This window comes from Sorghum bicolor, chromosome 3, assembly GCF_000003195.3.
Source record: "Sorghum bicolor cultivar BTx623 chromosome 3, Sorghum_bicolor_NCBIv3, whole genome shotgun sequence".
NCBI lineage: Eukaryota > Viridiplantae > Streptophyta > Magnoliopsida > Poales > Poaceae > Sorghum > Sorghum bicolor.
The window spans coordinates 42066507-42076841 of record NC_012872.2 but is presented as its reverse complement, the minus strand read 5'-3'; the positions used below and the strand labels follow the sequence as shown (position 1 = coordinate 42076841).

The window sequence follows — 10335 nt, the reverse complement described above, 5'->3', positions numbered from 1 at the left end:
ACATAAACTCTGATTAGCAACTAGAGAAGATGGTGCTTGGTCTTGTTCTTATTAATGTGTCCCACAATGGACAAAATATTGCTAATCGTGTTGCGTATTTGCTTGCTAATTATGGATTAACTGCTAAGGTGTTTGTGGTTACTTTAGACAATGCATCACCTAATGTTTTTGCCATGTGTATGCTTTGACCTATACTATCACCATATCTTGGTATTGAGGTTCTAGATGATCCTAATGAATCAGAGGAACATACATCTCTTACTGTAGCTAATTCTATGTTCTTGCATCAGTGTTGTGCATGTCATATATCAATTTAATTGTTTAGGAGGCCCTTGATGCTCTTAAGCCTTTGATTGAAGCATTTAGAACTAGAATATCGGTTTTAAATTGTTCTAGCTAGAGAATTGCTACATATAAAAGTTATTACATTACCACTAGTTTTAGGCCTAGAAAATTTCAGCTGGACATGGTGGTAAGGTGGAACTCTACATATCTGATGCTTAAGCATTCATTTCCTCATAAGGAACCATTCACTACTTTCATGCATGCTCACTGTCCTAGGGCTAAAGGTGGTGCATTTCTTGTAACTAATGAACATTGGGCAATGGCTGAAAAAGTGCTTAGATTTCTTAAACTATTTTATGATGCTACAGTTGTATTGTCTGGTGTCTACTATCCTACATCTCCACTTATAATTCATTATCTTTTTAAGATTGCTATACACCTTAAGAATTATGCTAATGATAGTTACATCAGAAGTGTGGTTCAACCAATAATAGACAAATATAATAAATACTAAAGGGACATACTGATGAGGACATCACCACACTGGACACATTGACATCATCGTCTTTCTCAAGTTGCAATTCATCTTCAGTTCATCTACCACGTCACTCTCGGATTCAGCAGACACATCATCAGTATTTCGATCATAACTTCTTCATACGACATCAAAACAAGGTGATCTTAGACTCGTTGGAAAGGGGACAACGACGCCGTTATTTTGGATCTAATCCTAGCTCTAGATCATCTACGGATTGATCTGTATGACCACGGTAAGGTGTTGTGTCACCTATTTTGGCCCAACTTGGCCATGTATCGAGTCGGGCCTTAAGCCCAAGTTGTGGGCGCCTCTCCCTGGTCGCCTCCAACCCTAGGACGCCTCTCTTTTATATTCCACGTAGCCGCTTCTATTTAGACTTGGATTTTGTTTAGATTTTAGTTTTGCATTGAGAAACTAAATCGTTCATTGTAACTGTGGTGACAAATCCTTTTACAGTGATCCAGGGCCCCCGTTCTTGATCTCCTCCACTATGTTGATTAGTCCTTTGGAACCGAGTTCTCGGACCCTCCATTGATATTGTTGACACTTCTATCATCATTACTAAAAATAAAGATAAACCCTACCTCTAGCAACAGCGCCAAAAATATTCGGTATTAAATTAACTTGTCATTAGCAACTAGCCACTCATTTATTACTAGCATTCCTAAGCATGAATTAAGTTGTCATCCTCAATTATAGTACTAAGGAATAACTATAGGTTTACATGTATTCAATATGACTAGGCAGAGATAAAAGATATAAATATAAACTAAATAGATTCTGCAAGAGGACAGATAATTATATTGTTGTTGCATTTTACCTAAGGAGTTCTACCAAGTTGTCAATTTATATTTATACCACTAGAAAGGTCTATATGTAGGACTTATAACTATAACTTATACTATTGATGTGAACGGTAAACCATAACTAGAATTCTACTCATAACAGGGATAAGTCACGTGATAAAAGATATAAGATAAATAATGGTCAATCATCATAAATAGAAAATATCAGAGCTCTTCTAGTCATAGCAATAGCTAACCAATGGATAAACTCAGAAATAAATACTAAGGTAATTCAATAACTATATCAATGAATAACTCTAATTAGTGCAACTACATCTAGCAATCATTGTTAAGTTAATCCTACATCATGATCACATGTAAAGAGGCATCAACTAATGAGGGTATTAAAACACAAGGGTCACCTCCTTTGCGACTGTGCCCATGCTAGTCCTATGTACGGAGGGTGGACTACAGAGGAACCAACGCAGCTGTCACCTGCGCAGACTACCACATGTCCCGGCATGTTAGGGTGCACTCGTAGATAAACAAGATATCGATACACCACGTCTACATATTGTCTACCATCTACACAACGATCAATTAGGTAAACGCTATACAAGCAATTACATGAATTCAATAAGATCAAACCAACTATCCTAGACATATAATCAAAGTAGACAATGACTACAATAAGAGAAATCATCAGAGCATCTCTAGAACAATCATTAGAGCATCTCTAGAACAATGTTGTCGGAATCATAATATTGAATACAATAAGAGAAATGTACTAGAACTATACCGAACTCCACGCTCCACAGACGCCAGGGGCTCCAGATCCCGCTGAAGAACTAGAACTATTATACTTATAATCTAACTAGGCTAAAGCTAGGAACTAGAGATGCAGTGCCTGATATAGCTAAAAATATTTCATCACAAGGGCTCTGATATAGCTAAATTATAAAGTAGAAATTTGTTCTAATAATATATAAAAAGAAGAATGAATAACTAGTGATATGCAGTGAAAGATTGCTTCACGACAATGACCTGGACGCAGTGCCTTGCTACAGTTGTTGAATTGATCCTCAGCGTTGTTGTCATTGAGGAGGACATCCTTAAGGACCGTGGCGATGGCCTCCTTGGTCTGGATAATGAATGATACAAATTTTTATTCTACTCAGGTCAAATAATGTGCTTAGATAATGTATAGAAATGTGCTCTAATAATACATAGAAATTTATTTAGTCAGATTGCCAAAACATAATTACTATGCATAGAAACTCATATATGCAAGCACAAAAACAATTTTTTTCTGTAAATAGAAGCATCAACATTGCATAAAAAAGGTGCTCCAACTATGTATATAGCTGTAGAAGTGTATAGTTAACTGCTCCAAAAATATAGGCTAATTTGTTGTAAAAATATATGGAATACATACCAAGCTATAGTTTAACCATGCATAGAAACTTATGCACTCAAGCATAATAACTCAAAATCTACAAACAAAACAATGAAGATGAATTATGCACGAACCATAAACGTGGATCTTTGTATCCACTGCTGGAATTCAAATATATCCACTGCTGGAACCACTATACGAATAATTGTTCCAACAGCATATATCACAATATTGTAACAATGCATAAAAGCATGCTCCAACAATGTATAGAATTGTCTAGACGAAGTGCACATATAGCTGCTCCAACAGTATAAATGTTCGATCTTACACATTATCCAATAGAATTTCAATCAACTTGAAATATAAATGTCCGATCCTAAGTATCCAATAGAGTTGCATCAGATGGAACAATACAGTCGAAAGGAAAATGTTGAGCACCCTCTGTAGCTGCCTAGTGAAGCTCCTGCCATGGACACTGAGTGTTTGCAAGAGGAACAATAGTGAATAAAAGAATTAAAGAAATCCCCTTCATCCATGCATAAAAAGGAAAAATCCATCACCTCAAGTAGTTCATTGGAGGTCGCGTGCTGCCCAAGATGTGCCATCGGAGCTTGTTACGTGGGCTAGGAGAGGAGGAACCGCCCCCATCCACTACTGCAACATTCAAGCTGGGCATCAGCATATTGCAAAAAAAAAAAATTGAACCACGTCCTTCTCGATCTGCTAGGGAGGAGGAAAGGACGCACCTTGTCAATCTACTCGCTCTTCATCCTGCTCGATCTGCTCGTTTTTCATCTGGTGCTCCTCATCCCGCTCGAAGCTCCTCCTACTTGCCGACCAGATCTGAGCGAGCCAGGCTTTCTGCCGACGGGATCTGAGAAGGCCCTACTAGGCGACGTACGCCAGAGTTCAAGGATGGCCTGCTGGGCGCCGGAGTTCGACGAGAGCCTGCTGGGTGACATGCGCCGGAGTTGGAGGAGGACCCTGCTGCTTGGGGCTGGGACCTCACGGCCCTCTGCCATGCAACATCCAGGATGGGAGGCGACATTGTGGCGTGGGAGGCTAGCCACCGGGATGGATGGGGGCATCGCCAGATGGGAGTGCAGTGCGCCGCCACCGGACGGAGGAGCCTGGAGAGGGAGGGGCCCCGGACGGAGGAGCCGGAACGCCATCGTGCATCAGGCCATCGGGCATGAGAGAGAGGAGGGGATTTTTTTTTCTTTTTAATCTGGCCATATCCAACGTGAGAGACTGCTTGATTTGATAGGTTGATGGGTCCCACATCTTGCATGTGCCTCCTGTACTAGATCAGACTGTCTGGTTGCTACTCGTTTGGTGGAACCACGTTGTTGTAGATTGGACTAGGGCTTCCATATATATATATATATATATATATATATATATATATATATATAATATATATATAGACACTAAAAAGCTGAACCTAACTTTGTTAGGAGGATTCTGGTAGCAAACCACGCTAAAAAGAACATCAGAAACGAGTGGAAATGCGTCCCGTTTTCGCGAGCAGCGACCGCCCTTTGCGCTTGGGTTTGGCAGTGGCCAGTGGGGTGCAGTCATCAGTCAAACCTTCCACCCACACACACCGCGACACCAGCGGGCAGCCCCGTCCCTTCCTCCGCACACTCTCCGGAGTCCGGAGTCCCAGACTGCCCACTCGTCCGCCACCCAACGCGGACTCGCCATGGCGCTCCTCCGTCTTCTGCTCCTCCATCTCGCCGTCTCCGCCGCCGCCGACGCGCTCACGCCGGACGGCCAGGCGCTGCTCGCGTTCAAGGCGGCCGTCCTGCAAGACCCCACGGGGGCGCTCGCCAACTGGGACGCCACCGCCGCGGACCCCTGCGCCTGGAACGGGGTCGCCTGCTCCTCCCCTGACCCGGGCTCCGGCTCCGCCCAGCCCCGTCGCGTCGTCGCGCTCTCCCTCCCTAAGAAGCTCCTCGTCGCGGCGCTCCCTAGGTCCCCGCTCCCGTCCTCGCTCCGCCACCTCAACCTTCGCAGCAACCGCCTCTTCGGGCCCGTCCCACCCGAGCTCGTCGCAGGTGCGCCCGCGCTCCAGAGCCTCGTCCTCTACGGGAACGCGCTCGACGGCCAGCTCCCCGAGGACCTCGGGGACCTGGCCTACCTCCAGATCCTCGACCTCTCCTCCAACGCCATCAACGGCTCCCTCCCGACCTCGATCCTCAAATGCCGCAGGCTCCGCGCGCTCGCGCTCGCGCGCAACAACCTCACGGGCTCGCTCCCCGCCGGGTTCGGCGCCCAGCTCACCGCGCTGGAACGGCTCGACCTCTCCTTCAACGGCTTCTCCGGCACCATCCCGGAGGACATCGGGAACCTGTCCAGGCTCCAGGGGACGGTCGACCTCTCGCACAACCACTTCTCGGGCCCCATCCCGGCGACCCTTGGGAGGCTGCCGGAGAAGGTCTACATCGATCTCACCTACAACAACCTCTCCGGTCCTATCCCGCAGAACGGGGCGCTGGAGAACCGGGGCCCCACGGCGTTCGTTGGCAACCCGGGCCTCTGCGGGCCGCCGCTTAAGAACCCCTGCGCGCCGTCGTCCAACCCTTCCCTGTCCAATGACGGAGGCGACTCGTCGGCACCCGAGGCAGCCGGTGGTGGCAAGGGGAAGAACAAGGGGCTGGGGAAGATTGCCATTGTGGCCATCGTGCTCAGTGATGTTGTGGTGATTTTGATCATTGCACTGGTGTTCTTCTACTGCTACTGGAGGGTGGTTTCATCCAAAGACAGGAGCAAGGGGCACGGTGCGGCTGCTGGTTCTAAAGGGTCCAGGTGTGGCAAGGATTGTGGATGTTTCAGCAGGGATGAGTCTGAAACTCCATCTGAGCATGCGGAGCAGTACGATCTCGTGGCATTGGACCCGCATGTGAGGTTTGATCTGGATGAGCTGCTCAAGGCATCAGCTTTTGTGCTGGGGAAGAGTGGGATTGGAATCGTTTATAAAGTGGTTCTTGAGGACGGGCTCACAATGGCAGTTAGGCGGCTTGGGGAGGGGGGACTGCAGAGGTTTAAGGAGTTTCAGACTGAGGTTGAGGCAATTGGCAAGGTCCGGCATCCCAACATTGTTACCTTGAGGGCTTATTACTGGTCTTTTGATGAGAAGCTGCTGATATATGATTATATTCCTAATGATAGCCTCTCTGCTGCAATTCATGGTAAGTGCCTGCTTTTGCTGCGACTTGCATCCTGATCTAGTGATTCCTTTGCTATGTCCTTTTCCATTGGTCCTGTTGTTTCATAAACAAGTAATTACTACTCCCTCCATCCCAAATTGTAAGTCGTTTGACTTTTTTTACCCCAAGTTTGACCACTCGTCTTATTCAAAAAATTTGTACAAATATAGTCAAATTTTAAGTCATTCTTGAAGAACTTTTATTAATAAACCAATACACAATAAAAAAAAGTGATATTTTGTACAAAACTTTGAATAAGACGAGTGGTCAAACTTGATATTAAAAAAGTCAAACGACTTACAATTTGGGATGGATTGAGTACCAATTTTCACATCCCACTTGTGTGGATCAGGATCCTGGTAATTCCCGATTCCCGAGTTTATTGTAATATCTACAGTAGGATGGAAACTTGGGTACATCTATGGTATTATTGTGCATAACCCTTCTATTGTTTTGTTACTCGTGATTTGTATGTGGAGATTCAGGAATTTAGTCCAAACTAATTTCTTTGTGCTTCTATTAACAATTCATTATATAAGTTTCATACAGTTAGGCATGCGTAGTTGTCAAAGATTCAGTTTTTGAAGGACGTCTTCTGAATAATTGTCTTTATTCAGAATTTGGAGTTTTTATTACCGATTGGAATGAAGATTACTGGAGTATCTGAATTTGTAGTAGGACGTTTGTCCAGCTAGTGGTGTTCTGATTGCTTACTCTGATAAATTGCTATGGCTTACAGGTAAACCTGGGGTGACGACATTCACCCCGTTGCCATGGGAAGCCCGAGTAAAGATCATGAAAGGAGTTGCCAAGGGAATGTCTTTCCTGCATGAATTCAGCCCCAAAAAGTATGTCCATGGTGACTTGAGGCCAAACAATGTCCTCCTTGGAACAAATATGGAGCCGTTAATTTCAGATTTTGGCCTTGGGCGACTTGCAAACATTGCTGGAGCATCACCATTTGTGCAATCAGATCGAGTTGGTTTAGAAAAGGAACAGAGCCAGCAATCAGATGCCTCAGTGAGCCCTCTCATGAGCAAAGGGTCATGCTATCAAGCTCCGGAGGCGCTGAAGACACTAAAGCCCTCGCAGAAATGGGACGTTTACTCCTATGGTGTGGTGTTACTTGAAATGATCACTGGCCGATCACCCTCTATTCTCTTGGAAACCATGCAAATGGATCTTGTTCAATGGGTCCAATTCTGCATCGAAGACAAGAAACCATCTGCCGATGTGCTGGACCCTTTCCTTGCCCAAGATTCGGAACAGGAGGATGAGATGATCACAGTGCTGAAAGTTGCCCTCGCATGCGTTCAGGCGAATCCTGAGCGGAGGCCATCAATGAGGCATGTTGCGGAGACCTTGGAGCGCCTCAATGGTTCAAGCTAGCGGGGTGTTCCCCTGATAAAAGTGTGGTTTTCGTGGAATGGGACGGTCGTGTTTAGAACTCAGTTGTGGGACCGAAGCTTAGGAGGAGAGAGGGCATGAACCTGCCTTAGTGTACTCCAGCGTGTAAAATTCTCATTTCCCAAGTGGCCACCGATTGTACTGGTCTACTGGGATGTTAACGTGTTAGGTGCTACCGTACTAGCTAGCTAAGGTAATTAGTTTGCTGTTGAGACTTGAGAGGTGGTACTTTCACGTGCTTACTTAATATTGTGGGGGATATGAATTAGTTGAACATGAACCATATGTGTGCTGGCTCTTGTGTTATATATATATATATATATATTGGGAGCCTAGGGCTGCTACAAATAGTTATTGGAAACCTCGGCCAACACCCCATCCAATCTCTACCTGTGCACAAGTGGGGGACCATAGGTCAACTGAGCTGACGCGCACAGCAGGTGTCAATCGAATGCATGAAAATCTAGGTCGAGCTACATAAAAAAGTTTTGGTCGCGATGTTGCATAGAAATTAGTCGAGGATGAATTAAAACTAATTCGTTACTGCGTAAAAACCTTTCTGCGAGTTAGACGTTCCACATGTTCCACATAACTACAACTGACATAGGCTGCCACGCGCTGACACATGTATGCATGCATCTTCTATTATATTTTCTTCTATTTTTCCACGATAATTCCTCGATGGAGCTTCCAATTTTAAAATGGTTTTGACCATTGAACTCCTGATATTTTTACGCACGATTCAAGATCCACTTTGAATATTTCTGAAAAAATTATAAATTTAAAATTTGAATCATGGCACGTGATGACGATTAGATGCATAGAATCAGTAGTCAAAATGCATAGAAAAGTTTTTGGCGCATAGAAATTAGTGGTTTGGTGAATAAGAATAATTTCATTGTCGCATAAAAACCCTCCCTTCTGCATATTATTGATTTGAAAAATCATGACCGCGTCCAACCACACCTTGCTTTCTAGAGGGGATGCATAAGTAATATAGGAAACAATGTATAGAAACACATAAAACCCTTCCCACTATTGAAGGGGTCTATCGTAACCACAACCATAGCCGCTCATACCCACACTGTACTTTCCACCAAGGGGTATTTATTTAACAGAGGAACAATGCATAGAAACTGAGTCAATAATATATTGAAACCCAACTGAGATTACATAGAAAACAAAGATTTGCTCATCTCATCCAAGCAAAACCGCAGTTTGCCTCCATCAACATCATGCTTTCCAATATAAGAAGAACAATACACAGAACATGAGAACCGCACACGTAAAACATAAAAGACTATCTCGTCTTCTTAAAAATTTAAAATTTAAAAAATAGCACGTGATAGACGACCGGATTCACTACACTTAAATATTTTTCGTGCCGGCATTACATAGAATTTAGTAATTTGATGAATAAAAAGTGAATTTGTTGTCACATAAAAACAACATAGACCTGCTCCAACAATGTATAGAAACTTATGCTCACAAGCATTAAGAATACAAAAATGCATAGAAGTGCTCCATTGTGTGTATACAAACTTATGCACACAAGCATAAGAACACCAAATTCAACAAATAAAATGCAAAAATCCTTGGCCGTGTCGCGCTGCTCCTGTGCTATCTTCCATCCAATCGACCACCACCCCTGATTCGCACTAGCGCCGCTGCCGTGAACTACACGCCACCAACCATCACCGCTACTTCATACCAGCACCGCGGCCGTGGATTGCATCATGCGGTGGACTTACCACCAGCTGAATGTGTAAAATCTTAATTCATCAAGCATAGAACCCACGAAGCATAAAGATCCAAAGTCAATTGCACAAAAACCTATTCATTGCACATAATATCAAAGAAATGCGTAAAAATCAAAATCAAAGCATAGAAATCGCTTACTTGCGTTGATAGCTTTTCATTTCATGCAAACCACCTATTCATCCAAGGCTGCAACCAAAAATCAGATAAAACCCATACAACTAAGCATAGAAGAATTGTGCGCAAATAATTATTCTAACAGTGCATAAAAAAGTGCTCCACAATGCATCTGAACCAAAAAATCCAAGGCTACGTAGGTACATAGAGATAATTATTGAAACAATAGATGTTGAATTGTTCTAACAGTGCATAGAAGAGTGCTCCACAATGTATACAGACTTCTTCAAAATTTAAAATTTGAAATCAATTAGGGTGGAAACAAATACAACTAAGCATAATTACAGTTTCACCGTGCATCTAAATCTATACATGCAAATATAAAAACTATTATCTTTCCTTCGGATCAGCATGTAAAAAAATCTTAGTACCCAACCAACAACAAAATGTATAAAATGTGCTCCAAACAATGTATAAAAATAGTAGTAACAAATCAGAGAAAGTTTTGAGTATACGCATAGAAAGTCTAAGGATAATCATACAACACGCATAGAAAAAAATCCAAGGCTGCAACCAAAAATCAGATAAAACTCATACAACTAAGCATAGAAGAATTATGCGCAGATAATTTTTCTAACAGTGCATAGAAAAGTGCTCCACAATGCATCTGAACCAAAAATCCAAGGCTACGTAGGTACATAGAGATAATTATTCAAACAAATATATGTTGAATTGTTCTAACAGTGCATAGAAGAGTGCTCCTCAATGTATACAGACTTCTTCAAAATTTAGAATTTGAAATCAATTAGGGTGGAAACAAATACAACTAAGCATAAT

General features: G+C 43.2%; 1 protein-coding gene and 2 long non-coding RNA genes across 4 annotated transcripts; 1 reads left to right on the top strand and 2 right to left on the bottom strand.

The window, feature by feature from the left end:
• Window positions 2251–4283, bottom strand: LOC110433323. 2 transcript variants are annotated; one of them, XR_002450719.1, is made up of 4 exons: window positions 3751–4283; window positions 3565–3658; window positions 3333–3479; window positions 2251–2749 (listed from the first exon to the last, which is right to left on the bottom strand). It is a non-coding gene; the product is annotated as an uncharacterized LOC110433323 (long non-coding RNA). The 2 variants fall into 2 exon arrangements; XR_002450718.1 differs by having other exon boundaries at window positions 2298–3479; window positions 3751–4265.
• Window positions 4537–7935, top strand: LOC8075509 (receptor protein kinase-like protein ZAR1). The gene is made up of 2 exons (XM_002457876.2): window positions 4537–6198; window positions 6956–7935. The coding sequence occupies exons 1-2, from the start codon at window positions 4710–4712 to the stop codon at window positions 7603–7605; spliced, it is 2139 nt and encodes a 712-aa protein (XP_002457921.1). The 5' UTR covers window positions 4537–4709; the 3' UTR covers window positions 7606–7935.
• Window positions 8987–9719, bottom strand: LOC110434151. Its single transcript, XR_002451633.1, has 2 exons — window positions 9523–9719; window positions 8987–9380 (listed from the first exon to the last, which is right to left on the bottom strand). It is a non-coding gene; the product is annotated as an uncharacterized LOC110434151 (long non-coding RNA).

Excerpts from the sequence above, each read along its gene's own strand:
- LOC8075509 (XM_002457876.2), top strand. The coding sequence starts at position 4,710 with ATGGCGCTCCTCCGTCTTCTGCTCCTCCATCTCGCCGTCTCCGCCGCC. Across the intron at positions 6,199-6,955 it reads CCTCTCTGCTGCAATTCATG|GTAAACCTGGGGTGACGACA; the intron begins GTAAGTGCCTGC and ends TATGGCTTACAG.